The 15,676-nt window shown below is 46.4% G+C and overlaps 1 protein-coding gene across 4 annotated transcripts in view; it reads left to right on the forward strand.

The window, feature by feature from the left end:
• Positions 1–15,676, forward strand: part of KANSL1L (KAT8 regulatory NSL complex subunit 1 like) — a 102,446-nt gene that overhangs the window by 18,747 nt on the left and 68,023 nt on the right. For all 4 annotated transcript variants that reach the window (XR_008446725.1, XM_054044842.1, XM_054044844.1 and 1 more), the window contains exon 3: positions 15,407–15,548. Coding sequence is in view for 3 of the 4 variants with exons in the window: in XM_054044842.1 (XP_053900817.1) it covers positions 15,407–15,548 (142 nt within the window). In the remaining variant the exon portion in view is untranslated. The remainder of the gene's footprint in view (positions 1–15,406; positions 15,549–15,676) is intronic.

Raw genomic sequence — 15,676 nt, forward strand, 5'->3', positions numbered from 1 at the left:
CATTCTTGTGAGATAGGAGAGAATTTTCTGTTTTATAGATGTTATTGGTTTCAATGGAAGCTGCACATGCTCCGCATCTTTAAAAATCAGGACAGTCAGGCCCTTTTCAGGAAAGCAATTAAGCATGTGCTTAACTTTAGTCATATGCTGAAATTAAAAATGTGTTTACTGCTCTCATGAAACAGGGCCTTATTTAGGCAACTAAATATGGATTTAGGAGTCTAACTGTAGATACCCACATTTAAATAACTTGGTCTAGATATTTAAAATTATTTCAGTTTAAACAATTTTAAGGTGTTATTTAGGTAAGGGAAGTGTTGTTATAAATAATAAAAGCAACTACATCTATGAGAAAAGTGAATGAGTTTGCAGGATTTTATGGCTAATTCTCCCTTCATGCATTCCATAAAGAGACAGATTTTACTTCATCTAAATGCTTTACCTAGTGTCTGAATTCCTTTAAAACCAGACAATCAGTCTCCAAGTCATCTTCTGGAACCTCATTCTTCCAAGGAAGTAAGTGTGCTTCATACTCTAGGTATTTATTAAGGCTTTTAAGTTTTTATTTGGACAGAATAAAGATATTTAGGAAGCCAGCAAAAGTTTCTATAACATTTGGGGATAAGGGTAACGGTAATGCTATTTTCACTTAGTGCCTATTTTAAAATGTATTAGATTGTGTAACATGTTATGCTTTAGCTAGTCTGTCGGTATCTGATGGTCTTAGGGTTGACTTTTAGTAGGGCTAATGCAGCAGTGATGGCCTTCCTCTGTAATGTTTTCTGTTGTAGATATCTGTAGGGCTGCCATCTTGAGTTCTGTTCTGTCACTTGTGTCTTGACTTTGCATCTAGACCTCATGCTTATTTTTCAGGGGCAGTTCTGCAATATTTGTGTAATTGGAACTATTCAACCAACGTTCCTGGGTGTTATAGTCTAACTAGACTACAGGCATATGAAGAGGGCATTTCAAAAGCAGACAGAGATGTTACCAGTAAGTACGGTTCTCTGAGGGTGTTGCCTCTGCATATTCCCACTACCTGCTCACCTTCCCCTCTTCCTTGTAGTTCTAGTCTGAAAGATTCTAAGGTTTAGTGGAAGGCACTGAGGTGGTTGAAGCTATAAAAGGCCATATGATGCCCAATATTGAACTTTTGGAGCTAAAGATCTAGAGAGAGAGAGAGAGAGAGAGAGAGAGATGCATTTTGCATTTCTTTCTAAAAGTGACACGGTTAATGCTTAATTGTATTTCCACGGGTTGCTGATTCCAGAGGAATTAATGTTCAATCTGACCCCATGAATTGGCCTTTTACCATGCAGTGCTCTTATGTTATCAGAACTGTCTAAACAGACTAAACAGAATCCTGGGTTAGAGATGGAAAGGACGTATTGGGTCACCTAACCAATTACCCTAACAGTTCTGGAATGATCTAGACCATGGATTTCTGCCCAACTGGATGCATTTTTTGTATTGGGCCCTACTTCAGATTACCAAGCATTCAAGACATCTCTAGCCAGGTGATTATGTGCATTCAGGAATTCCATAGTTGCAAATACTATCTACAGTATGGGACAAGACAGTATTTGCTGCTGCAGTTTGTTAGGTTGGAACATGCAACATCTCAGATGAAGAGTCATGTGAGGTGGTATGCCATTCTCCTTTTAAGCTTTCTCCAAGCATGAAAGGTTCAATACGTGTACTTCTGTAGGTGAATAAAACTTTTGGTTGCCAGGGTCTCAGAGCAGTCATGCCTGTCTAGAGATCTTCTATTTTTCTTCTGTTTTCACTCTCAGATCTCTTCTGTAGTTTAGTTTGCTTTATTTGTGGGATTGCAGTTTACTCCTATATCTTCTGAACTGATATGTGAAGGTACAGAAATAGAAATCATACTTGATTGTTCTTTTTCCCCTGTATGTCAATATTCCATCAGTTCCCTGAAAAGGAATTTTAATCTCTGCTACAGTTAATAATTTCAATATTGTGTATCAGTTGGCATTTACCCTCCTTAGAATTTGTGGCTAAATTTAAACTTTCAGTTGGTTGAAGTTATTCAAGTTGGAAAAGAAGTTGCGGCGTGTGTGTGTGTGTGTGTGTGTGTGTGTGTGTGTGTGTGTGTGTTTGAACACATGATTGGATGCAGTTCTGAAAGTACTAACTAGTAACAATACATCTGGGATGGAGGAATCAGGAATAGGTGCCAGAAATTGTTGTGATAAGCAGTTACTGATGTCTGCAGATGATAACTCATCTGTTCTGAAGCAATGTACCATTATGCAGAAAAATCATCAGGTTAAAAAAGAAATCTATTAAAGTCCAGAAAAGATAATATTGCTGGAGGCTCCAGAAGAATTAAGTGATTACAGATTTTTATAGAAATAACAGTATATTTCTGAGTTCCATTGAGGCTTGATTGAATTGATATTCAGTGCATCGCTTTGTTTGGTAGTAGTAATCATAAAGCAACAGCATGTTATCCTGTTTTCTCTGTAGTCATTCTTCTGTGATGATCTGGGCAAAGACCTATATTGAGCTGTCAAAGTAAATGGTGTTTTGTTATGTGGTGGTGATTGCATATGATATCAGAGGGTGCTATTGGTTACAGTTTGTTTTCACATTTTTAAACAAATTTTGACTGCTTGGAATGTAATGTATGCAATACATTAAGCACATAAAACAGCAGTCTTTTTTTTTTTTCAATTATGTGGTTATAGATTTAACTGTTAACTGGTCCAGGGGAATTAATGCTTCAGCAGTGACCAATGGTAGTTCATTCTGAAAACAAACATTAGGTAGCTGTGCTAGAAGACTTAGTCCTTGAGAAAGCATTTACAGGTCATTTAATAAATTGGACATGTTTGTTCAGCCGTGGCATGTGTTAGTTTTTGTTAGCAGTGGGCATTTTTATTTCATACTGAAAACCAACTGCTAATTTCATTTAAAATACATTCATTATGCAACATAACTATGCTTTAGTGTACACTTTAATTTATGCTGTCTTCAGTTAGCTTCATAAGTAATGTCTGACTTATTAAATATCATTTTTTGGAGGGAAATGAGATTTCACTGATGTACTGTTGAAATATAGCAGGAACCCTGCTTTTACCATAATGACCTGTAATGCAATGTTTATATTCAAGCTGATCATTTTTTGAGCTTAGCTGTGTGTTGGGGCCATAATGAAGCTGGCTGTAACGCTGGTGTAAAATGCCGCAGGGGACATCGGGGCCAGTTCAAACAGTTCTGTCAAACATGCCGTTTCAGTCATGGGGGCCTGCCAGTGCTAGTTTGATGTTTACTGTTTGTGCTGCAGTGCTAGGTGGTATGAGCTGTTTTAATCTGTGTAGCTAATTAGTCAAGGCCCCTAGGGAATCAGGATGCTTGTCACTTTCCAGAGTTGCTGTCTCTCATGATTTTATCAGTACTTGTGATATTTGGCTTATTTTTAAGGGTTCTCAAGAATTTCTGATTTTTTTTTTTTTTTTTAAACCTTCAAATTTGTAAAGATGTGCTCTCATCCAAAATGGCCATGTTCCTTTATTTTCAATGAGTCTGAAGTCTAGCTGTTGCCAGGAAAGACGATGACCCTGTGATCAGTATGTGAGGACTAAACGGGATAGGAGAACATGGAGTTGCCAGTAATGAGAGTATGGAGGCAGTAGGGGAAACATTATGAAACTGAAGTACCAGAGTGCGATGTTTAAACGAATATGAGGAGCAGGAGGCAGACTGAAGGGGGGTACAAGAGAATGTAAAATGGCAGAAAGAGGAAAAAGTATGAAGGGTAGGCGACTGAAAGAAAAGGAAGAAATAAGAGTCAAGTGCACATAGAGATGTGGGGGACCATGGAGGGATGCTCGAGGAAGTTGCCATTCTTCTTCGAGTGATTGTTCATGTCCATGTCCATTACACATTAGGTGTGCGCGCGTTGCGTGCACGGACGTCGGAAACTTTTTCCCTCAGCGGCTCCTGTCGGGCTGGCAGGGGTCTCCCTCCCCCCCATTTCCCCCGCCAGAGCGGTGCCCCGCTCTAGCATATATATACACTTGCCAACCCGACCCTCCCTCTGTTCCTTCTTACCGTTGGTGATGGCATTGGAACAATTCTTATCTCTCGCCTGAGAGAGTCCCTTAGCGTTAATAGTTATCAGTGTTAATGTTACTAGTTAGCAGTTTGTTAGAAGATAGTTAAGCTCCTTTGTTTTAGGTTTCAGAGTAGCAGCCGTGTTAGTCTGTATCCGCAAAAAGAAGAACAGGAGTACTTGTGGCACCTTAGAGACTAACAAATTTATTAGAGCATAAGCTTTCGTGGACTACAGCCCACTGCATCCGAAGAAGTGGGCTGTAGTCCACGAAAGCTTATGCTCTAATAAATTTGTTAGTCTCTAAGGTGCCACAAGTACTCCTGTTCTTCTTTTTGTTTTAGGTGTTTGGTTAAATTCTGACACCGGCCCTGGACAGCAGGGCATGCCGCACGCCCAAGGCTTCAAGGCTTGTGCCACGTGCCGCAAGCCTATGCCGATTAGTGATCCCGACTCCTGTCTCCGTTGCCTGGGGGAATCGCACCAGAAAGAGCGCTGCAAGATCTGTAAGGCTTTGAAGCCCAGAACTAAGAAAGAGAGAGACTTTCGGCTTAAACAGCTGCATTCATGGAGGCTGCATTATAGCCCTCCACTTCGACTCATCCGACCGCGGCACCGGCAGCCTCGGTGCAGAGTGCCCTGGCATCGGTTCGTGATCCTGCACCGGTGGGGCACCCTAAGCCTACAGCACCGAAACAACAGGACCGCCCCCGGCACCGGTCGTCTTCGCCAACCAAATCGAAGGGCCAACCCAAGGCCCGAGGGCGCTCCCCACATAAAAAGCTAGCGCCCGTGAAGGACTCGAGTGCGCTAAAGGGCATTGCTGCCCCAGGACAGATCGCGGTGCCAGTGGCTCCGGCGCCGAAAGGCCCGTTGAGCCCTGGGATAAGCACCTAGAGTGAGGAAGAAGGGCTGGAGGAGCTTCTGGAACAGCCCTCCACGCTGGACACGTTTGAGGCAGCAAGGGACCTCATCGAATTGTCCGCGGAGAGCTCTCTCCAGGCCAAAGACAAGCATCCGGGGCCGACACCGAGACTGCCATCCAGAGGCAAATGGGCAGTAGTGTGCCCATCAATAGTGCGCCGGTCCTGGTCGAGCTCCGCCTCGGTGGACTCCCGACTACCCTCGGCGCAGAGAGCCTCACAGGCGTCTTGCCCTAGCAAACGCCCAGCACTGGTCCAGCGTTTCCCGGCTCCTTATCCGAACAGGCACTGGGACGTTTCAGTCACGCGATCCCTGAGACCAACCACTGGCAGTCGTTCCCGGTCCCGAGGGCACCGGTACCGTTCCCGGTCGACAAGGCGCTGGTCCCGGTCAAGAAAGCGCTGCTCTCCGGTACCAGACCGGCACCGTTCCACGGCACCACCATGGCTCTCAAGGTCGCTGTCCGTGGTTTCTGAGGCAGACTCGGGCCATTCCAGCAGATATACCCACAGGGCACCAGCCAGCAGGGAACACCAAGCCCCTTGGCACCCACAGTGGGGTCTGCCAGGACAGTGGCCATTCTGGACTCCATGGGCCTACCACCAGCACCAACGCCCCCCGTCCAGGTCCTCGAGATCCGGCCTTCTAGGACACCGGTCCCGCTCCCCGCAGGGGCACCCCTCCTCTCACAAGGAGGCCACGGTCTCCAGACCACCAGAGCAAGAGAGAGCCGACACGGCACCAAGCCCGGTACTGTCTCAGGCCCACTCAGCTGGACAGATTCCAGAGGAGCTCCCAGCCGGTGAGGAGCTGCAGGAAGGGCTAGAGGAGGAAGCACAGAAGGCTTTAACTTCTTCCTCCTCGCCAGATGAAGCCGTGGCGGGCACGGCAGTATTAGGCCCTCCCGCAATTGACCATCGGGCGCACCAGGAACTACTCCTCCGAGTAGCCCTCAATTTGGGGTTACAGGCAGAGGAAACGGTAGAGCAGGAGGATCCCATGATGGACATCCTAAGCCCTGAAGGCCCCTCCAGAATCGCGCTCCCGCTCATAAAAATGATACAGTCTAATTATAAGACAGTATGGCAAACACCGGCCTCCAGTGCACCAACTGCAAAGGGTGTAGAGAGGAAGTACTTCGCCCCCTCCAAAGGGTTCGACTTCCTCTTTTGTCACCCGACACCCTGTTCGCTGGTCGTATCCGCTGTCAACGAACGAGAGCAACATGGCCAACAAGCCCCGGCCCCCCAAGGCCAAGGAGGCAAAGCGCTTGGACTTGTTTGGTAGAAAGGTCTACTCATCCGGGGGCCTCCAATTAAGGATCGCTAATCAGCAAGCGATCCTGGACAGGCAAAATTTCAATTCTTGGGCATCCGTCTCCAAGTTTAAGGACTCCCTGCCACAGGGCTCGCAACCCGAGTTCGCAGCCATCGTGAACGAAGGGAAGGCGGTGGCCAAAACCTCTCTGAAGGCCTTCCTGCACTCTGTGGACGCAGCTGCCAGGACAATCGCGTCAGGAGTGGTGATGAGGCGCTTGGCATGGTTACAGGCTTCAGGCCTTCCACCAGAGGTGCAAAATACCTTACAAGACCTCCCGTTCGAAGGGTCAGGCTTGCTCTCAGACCAAACGGATGCCAGGCTGCATAGCCTCAAAGACTCCCGAGCAACCCTCAAGTCGTTGGGAATGCACACCCCAGCGACACAGAGGAAGCCCTTTAAGGCCCAACCGCTGCAGCAGAGGCAGTGCCACCCTCGCCCCAGGCAGGAACTGTACCACAGAAGGGGCAGAGACAACAGGCGTAGGCGAAACAACACGCCTAACCAAAACCAAGGCCAGGGCAAGCCGCAGCCTGGCAACAAACAAGGATTTTGAAGTTATGATAGAGGACAGCGTACCGACCCTCACACCGGATCCTCTCCTATGTTTCAGGGACCGTTTGTCCCATTTCTACCATGCTTGGTCCCGTATAACATCGGACTCTTGGGTCCTTCGCACGGTGGAGGTGGGATACACTCTTCAGTTCTCCTCGCCCCCTCCCTCCCACTCCCCATCCCCGTCCCTCTTCAGGGACCCCCTCACGAGCAACTCCTTATGCAGGAGGTGCAGGCCCTCCTCAGGACAGGGGCAGTGGAAGAGGTCCCTCCAGACCTAAGAGGGAAAGGGTTCTACTCCAGATTTTCTTATCCCCAAAGCAAAAGGGGGTCTCCGCCCCATTTTGGACCTTCGCAAACTAAACAAAGTCTTAGTGAAGGCCCGCTTTCGCATGGTCTCCCTTGGCGCTATTATCCCATCCCTGGATCCGGGGGATTGGTACGCTGCCCTCGATATGAAAGATGCGTATTTTCACATCGCCATCCGCCCTACTCACCGGGGGTTCCTGCGTTTCACCATCAACCAGCACCATTTCCAATTTATGGTCTTGCCCTTCGGCCTGGCAATGACCCCTCGAGTGTTCAGGAAATGCATGTCTGTGGTGGCAGCCTTTCTTCGAAAAAGAAAGATGCGGGAATACCCATACTTGGACGACTGGCTCCTTGTGGGCAGGTCAGAGGACGATGTTCGCTCCCATGTGACACTGGCGTTACGTGTGTTCCACAAGCTCGGTCTCTTGGTCAATATGCCCAAGTCCTCGCTGATCCCCACACAAAGACTGGACTTCATAGGGGCAGTCCTAGACTTGGTGGAGGCACGAGCAAGTCTTCCAGTTCCCAGGTTCCTGGCCATTCAAAGAGCTGTAACCTCCATTCAACAATTTCCCACAACCACAGCCAAGTGCTGTATGCAACTCCTGGGGCACATGGCGGCTTGCACACAGGTAGTCAAACATGCCCGCCTGAGACTCAGACCATTACAGCTGTGGCTAGCCCAAGCGTATTGCCCCAGCAGAGACCCCTTGGATCTTGTAGTGACAATCCCAGCTCAGGTCTCAAACTTCCCCCGCTGGTGGCTCAATCAACAGCAAGTTTGCGAAGGGGTCCCCTTCACTACACCGCAGCCCACCCTGACGCTAGTAACAGATGCGTCAGACCTGGGCTGGGGGGCACACTTAGGGGACCTACGAACGCAGGGCTTATGGTCCAGGGAGGAAAAGTTGCTCCACATCAATGTGAAGGAGTTAAGGGCATTTCACCTTGCCTGCCAGACCTTTCACGCTACCATAGAAGGCCACAGCATGTCAGTTCTGATGGACAACACTACCGCCATGTTCTACATAAACAAGCAGGGCGGGGCCCGCTCCTCTCCCCTCTGTCACGAGGCGCTCCTCCTATGGGACTTCTGTATAGTCCACTCAGTCCAATTGGTGGCAACATATCTTTCGGGGGTTCAAAACAGGTTAGCAGACCGCCTCAGCAGGTCATATCACATGCACGAATAGATGTTAAGAAAGGACATCCTGCATTCAATCTTCCGGAGGTGGGATTTTCCCCAGGTGGATCTCTTTGGCACCAAGGACAACAGCCAATGCCCTCGGTTTTGTTCATTCCAGAACCTCAGCCCGGGCTCTTTGGCAGATGCCTTCACGATTCAGTGGGGCGGGAGCCTGAGGTACGCCTTCCCACCATTCCCTCTCATCCACAGGGTCCTGCTCAAGACCCGCAGGGTCAAAGCGGCGATCATCCTCATCGCACCGGCGTGGCCACGCCAGTATTGGTTTATCACCCTGCTGGAACTGTCATTGACCGCCCCGATTGCCCTACCTCTGCACCGAGACCTCATCACACAGGACCGGGGTCACCTACTCCACCCGAACCTACCGTCGCTACATCTCACAGCATGGAATCTCTGTGGCTAAACGCTACAGAGAATAGGTGCTCCCACGAGGTCCAACAAATTCTCCTTGGTAGTAGGAAGCCCTCCACAAGAGCGACTTACCTTGCCAAATGGAAGAGGTTCTCCCACTGGTGCGAGCCTAATCACATACAGCCTCTGAAGGTCTCCATCCCATCAATACTGGACGATTTGCTGCACCTCAAACATCAAGGGCTCACCCCCTCCTCAATTAAAGTGCATCTGTCCGCCATATCGGCGTTCCACCCGGGAGAGTTGGGGCATTCGGTATTTTCCAACCCCATAGTAGTCCGATTTCTCAAGGGGCTGGAAAGGGTGTTCCCCTACTCATGCCTGCCGGTCCCTACATGGAACCTTAACCTGGTCCTAACTAAGCTCATGAGATCACCCTTTGAACCCCTAGCCTCTTGCTCTCTCATGCACCTCTCATGGAAGGTAGCGTTTCTGGTGGCCATTACATCGGCTAGGAGGGTGTCGGAGTTGAGAGCCCTCACTTCGGAGCCTCCATATACAGTTTTTTATAAGGACAAGGTGCAGCTCAGACTGCACCCCAAATTCCTCCCTAAAGTGGTCTCGCAATTTCATATGGGGCAGGACATTTGTTTACTGGTATTCTTCCTCAAACCCCATACAGACCCGAGTCACTGCAGCCTGCATACCCTCGATGTCCGTAGAGCCCTGGCGTTCTATCTGGAACGGACCAGGCCATTTCGCAAGTCGACACAACTGTTCATTGCCATTGCGGAGAAAATGAAAGGCCGGCCTGTCTCGGCACAACGATTATCATCATGGATTGTGCTTTGCATCCGCACATGCTATGAGCTCGCCAAAGTACCAGCCCCGGCGATCAGGGCTCACTCGACTAGGGCCCAAGCATCCTCGATGGCTTTCCTGGCGCAGGTTCCACTCCAGGAGTTCTGTAAAGCGGCCACCTGGTCATCGGTGCACACATTCACAGCCCATTACGCAGTCCATCATCAGAGCAGAGAGGACGCAGTGGTCGGCAGGGCTGTGCTTCAATCAATTGTTGTTTGACTCCTACCTTCCTCCTATGGTAAGCTTGTGAGTCACCTAACGTGTAAGGGATGTGAACAATCACTTGAAGAAAAAATGGTTACCTACCTTTTCGTAACTGTTGTTCTTTGAGATGTGTTGTTCACGTCCATTACACTTCCCACCCTCCTTCTCCTCTGTTGGAGTCACCGGCAAGAAGGAACCGAGGGAGGGAAGGGTCGGCAGGTGTGTGTATATATATGCTAGAGCAGGGCACCGCTCTGGCGGGGGGGACCCCTGCCGGCCCGATGGGAGCCACTGAGGGAAAAAGTTTCCAACGTCCGTGCACGTGACGCGCACACACCTAATGTGTAATGGACGTGAACAACACATCTCGAAGAACAACAGTTACGAAAAGGTAGGTAACCGTTTTTTCTGTCCCTCTCTAGCCACCTCCCTAATTAAAGGATAGGAGGAGTGGGGATAGCGCAGGACAGAATGGAAGCTACCCACATCGTAGAGTGGAGGAGAGGGTAAGCTGAGTCACCTCTGAGTACTGAACAAGGAGGCAACATTTTTTTATATAGGTATTTAAGTTTTAATTTTTGAATCTGAGGTGATCTCATACAAACTGGGAGTGGATGATATTAACCTAAAGGTGAAAAAATTAGGCAGGCAAAAAATTGTGATATTTAAGCCAGTGTTATGATTTTTGAAGTCTGATCTATGATTTTGTATAGTTGAGGTTGCTCTTACTGCTTTCTGATAACACTGGTGTGGGCACATTAAAGCTTGTGCTCCTTCTGTTTTATAGGAAGCTTCCATTCATTGTCCACTAACTCTTTCCCCACAAATGCATGTACCAGTCTGGGCACGCTGTTTATCCTCACCAGTACCTTCATCCCTGATGAGGCTCTATTCCCACAGTTTTCAGAGCATAGGTGTTCGGGGCAGGTGGATGTAGGTCATCGCATACTGCCCCTTGAAAATGCATGGCCCAGTCTAATGTCTGCTCAGATGTCTCCAAATTTGGACCAGCCCTGCAAAACCTGATCCTGTGTTCCTTCTGTATCCTAAATTCTCCTTGATTTGCTTGTCCGTTACTTCTATTTAAGACCTGTTTTTCAAATTATATTTGCAGAAGCAGGAAACCTCTCAGAATAAAATATACATGCGTATCATGAGGCTACTTTTTACTTTAGTTAGCAGTTCCCCTCTCCATACAGTTTACTTACCTTTTAGGTTTCTTGGCACTGCTGAATTCTAGATAATGCTGAAACATACTTCCCAGCTGACTGATGAATGGTAGCATTTGTAAAATAATTTTTTTTTTAAAAAGATTCTTGCTGACTTCAGCTCAATATTTTAAAATATAATTGCAAATACTTTCCACACTCACATTCAGTTTTTTGTTTTCTTTGTTTTTTTTCCTTTGTGGGGGCTGGGATGCAGAGGGTTTGGGGATGGTTTCATTTAGTGCCAATCTAGGCTCAGGCTGCCTCTACTGGCCTCGGGAATGAATTTCTTCTTGGATTTGTAATGCACTGCCCCTACACCACCACCCTCAAGTTCCTTCTAATTATAGATTTCATTATACTTTGACTTCTTGCATTTGTCTGAGCTTTTTGTGGTTTGGTTTTTCTTCTGTATTTATTTGTTGTTTTCTTCCATGCAAGTCACATAGGATTGACCTGCTGCAATTTAACCAACACAGTAGGAATTCAAACCAGTATTTCAGATGAAAAACAGCTTCTTTGAAATAGTCCTATCATGTCAGGGGATGGGGAACCGCGCCCAATGGGAGCTGCTGGGGGCGGTGCCTGAAGCAACAGCCACACACACCCCTGTGCCCCTCCTTCCCCAGGTTCCGTCCGCTTCCCGGAGCGGTGTGGGGGCAGGGCAGGCAAGCAGGGAACCTGCCCTGCCCCCGGTGCGCGTCGGGCCGGAGCCGCTCTAGGTAAATGCTGGGGGAGGGCAGGGAGGCTGCGGGTCACGAGGAACTCCTGGGCCGCAGAAAATAACCCCGGCCCATGGGCCACGTGTTTGAGACCCCTGAGCTAGATGGAACTTTTGTCTGAGCCAGTATGGCCGTTCTTATGTTGGCTTAATCACATTTAAAAAATATAATTTACTCTCTGTTTCAGCGTTGGCAATAGTGATGTTTCACCTTTCTAGCATACTGAAAAATGGAGAACCCTGAAAATGTAGCATTGCTAATTGTCTGGGGTTGTACAGAGGAGAAAACACTTGGTATTGCTGTCTATAAGTATATGAGGATAGGGCCAAATTCTCATTGCCAGCACAGAAACGGAGTAAACAGGCTTTGTAGTGAGGACATATACAGAAAGTATCTGTGTCCTTTCTTTTTTCCCTTTCCCAATGTAGAACTAGAGCGTGGGGCTTCTACTCTGTAACATCTACTGTAATCTCCTGGTTTATAGTAGCAGCTTCGTACTCCTTCATGGAGCTTTGTTCTGTGGATCTGTATAGTTATTGGTCCTACTGGCCCTGCCTTGAGAGAGCTTCTTCCCGCCCATGCACATGTACAGTCACAGGCAGAGTTCAGAGGTATGCATAGGAGTGCAGAGTCCCTCTGCGTGGTCTTATTACAGCCTTCCTTCCCTGTAGTATCACTGTAAGTATGATCCTCTACTTGCCACTTTATTGGGATGACTTAATATATTAGCTGTACACTATACAGAATGATCTAGTACTCCATCCTCACTATTATTTTATCCCATTCACTTCTGTTCTTTATGCAAAAGGAATACGTGGATAAATTATGTGTGTTCTACTCGTATCCATCGTAAGTAGGCTTCACAGAATTCAATTTGTATTTTTTATCATTTCAGTGGATATCCGTGTTTATTTTTAAGCATTGTTTCTATTTTTATCAATTTCAGTTTTCACAGTTGGGCAAAATTATGCATCTTAAGCGCGTTTTTTTTTTCCCTCTTAAATTTTCACCGTTGGGGCAATCCTGATACCCAGTGGCCTACTCTAACCACTGGAAACACTTCTTTACAGGGTGACCTAAGGGCATATATACTATAGTCTAATTTAATAGCGTTATGAAAACTTAAATGAATACAGTGTATGTTTACAGTTAAACTATTCTAAGGCCTGTGGCAAATTGCTGGCACTACGATGATGGGTCTCGTGCTGTCTCTTCTTGGGGCGGGGGGGTGTTCAGGGCGCCATTTCTTGCCCCTGAACTGGAATATTAACTGCCCAACTAGTGTCCTAGAGGAGGGGAGTGGAGAGGGAGGGACCCGGGCCCGCCCTCTACTCCGGGTCCCAGCCCATGGGCCCTAGGGATAGTGGTAAACCACTTGAACTAGCGGTTCCTTCCCCTGGGCTACTTCCCTCTCCTGCCCTTCAGCTTGTGTGTGTGTCGGGGGGAGGACTTCTTGCCCTCCCTCTGCACAAGCCAGGTGCCCCTTTAGCTAGGGTCTTGGTCTTTTTAGCCCACCGCGGCATTTCTCCAAACTTTCCTCTGCTTCCCTCTAAACTACTCTAACACCAATCCATTCTGTTTCTCCTTCTTCAAACTGCTCTCTGCTTCAACACCAATCCTCTCTGCTCCAACTCCTTCCCCTGTCTGATTGAAGCAGGGTTTTTTTATCAGGTGTCTGACTTCAGGTGCTCTAATTGGCTTCAGGTGCTCTAATTAATCTATAGCAAACTTTCTTCCCTCTACAAGGAATAAGGCTCCCTTCTAACCCTCTCCTGCTGCCCTCTGGCCATGCTGTATCACAGGCCAAAGTCTGCTCTCAGATGTGGGCACGCAACTCGCATTGACTTTAGAGGGAATGATAAATACATACTTGATGGCAGAATTGGCTGTGAATACAGTTAGTCCAAGATCTGATACTGCAAAATAATAAAAATAAAATGCCCTTTTTTTTTCTTCTTTTTTTTCATGTGAAGGATAAGGGTACAGATACTCCACTACTGATAATGACCTGTTTTCATCAAATAATGTATTTCATAGTTTAACAAGCTCTTTCTTTATCCTTTGTAGTTTGGTATCTGAGCATGGATATCTTTACTGGCACGCTGTCTTCATACCATATAAGTGACATAAGACTAACTCTGGCTCATTCTTCCTCTTTCCAGCTGTGTAGGCACTTTCTCTTGTGTTTAGTGTTGTTGATCTTGGTGAAGAGGGTTTTTCCAAGTTCTGTAAACTAAACAGGATTTGAATCAGACAGTATCTCACCTTGATAGTACAAACAGGTTACAGATCTTCAGTACACAGGCTGCAATTCTCCTCCAGCCTGGATCACCTCCCCAGTTCAAAGTCTTTGTCCTCCAAACACGTTTCCAGGTGTTGAGTTGTGGGGGGAGTGAGGCCAAGTGGTGGTGATACTTTCTCTCTTTTATAGTTTCTTCCAGCTTCCTGGAAAGAACCTTTGCTACGATGTGGGTCAAGCAGCCTTCATTGTCTATGTGCTATCACTGAGAAGTCTCCATATACAGTTTCTGGGATAGTCCTGGGGAGTGTGGATTCCCTTTAGTGGACCATCAGCATATCTTGCTCCTCCATTGTTATACCTAAAAGGCTGGGTGTGGGTGTTCCCAACCTTCTGACATATTTCATTAACACACATACAGCAAAACTTCATAACTTCACGTACAATGATAGCACACACAATTCAACAGGATATTAATGTTCAGCAGATCAAGACTTTTAAAATGATACATCACAAGGCATACTTTGTACAAAACATATCATAATTATATGACAATGGTGAATATGGGGGTTCCAGGGTGTTGCTTTGAGGCACAGAGTACCACAGACATTACATGTTGAAATACTGCTTTTTGTGACCCTGCGACTCAAATACATTTGAATGTTAAAATAACTCTTTGCGGGGTGAAGTACTATATGCGATCTATTTACTTAACAGGCACATTGACCAAAATTCATTGACACCAGGGATGAACTTGACTTAATATCAAGAGGTCTGTTTAGAACTCTACTAGTCATTACATAAAATAAACGGATACATATCACATTGTACAAGTAGGTAATTTAACAGTCCTGGAGAGGAATTTTTTAAAACATAACACTTGAATCACACAAATCTGTAATTGTGCTCATAAAATTGGTTAAAAAAATAAAATAAACCTAACCTACTGTACAGTTATAGCTTTGAGTAGCATGACATATATAAGTGCTAACTGTTGAGTCGTGCCTTATCAGAATAGAATTGTCAGTGAGATGACATCTATGGAGGCTTGTGGAAGTCATCAGTATGACTTGACAGAAATAGAAGTGGTTTGGTTTTGCTAGTAGATTTATTGGAATTCTTTTAAAATCTGTAACTTGCTTTAATTGATCTAGTTCAGTAGTTACTCTTGCTTTTGGAGTATATAAGAGAAAAACAGCTTTATATAGGAAAGCTGCAATATCTATTGAATGATGAATATAACGTTGGGTGCAATAAACTTGTACCAGTTCTTAATTAAGGAAATGAGATGCTGATGTTGTATTGTGTTAACTTAATTAGATGTCCTCTGAAGGCAAGTGAGACGCTTGCAGCAGTTGAAAGTGCATTTGTTAAAATGTGCTTGTCCTTATTCTTGGACTAACCAGTATTTCATCTTCTTCACAGCAACTATAGTTCTGAATGGAAGTGGCTTGTAGACCGAGCTAAAGTTGGCTGCCGTTGGACATGGCTTCAAGCCCAGATTTCAGAGCTAGAATACAAAATCCAACAACTAACTGACCTTCACAGGCAGATACGAGCCACCAAGGTATTGTCTCTGTGCTCATAAGTGGGCTCTTCAAATAATCCATGTACAGTGTCTTCAGTAATTTTTCTTTCTTTCTTTTTTTTTTTTTAAACAGTTCTGGTATCCAAGCAAAGTATTACAAAGGTTAT

Source organism: Malaclemys terrapin, chromosome 11 (genome assembly GCF_027887155.1).
Source record: "Malaclemys terrapin pileata isolate rMalTer1 chromosome 11, rMalTer1.hap1, whole genome shotgun sequence".
Lineage (NCBI taxonomy): Eukaryota > Metazoa > Chordata > Testudines > Emydidae > Malaclemys > Malaclemys terrapin.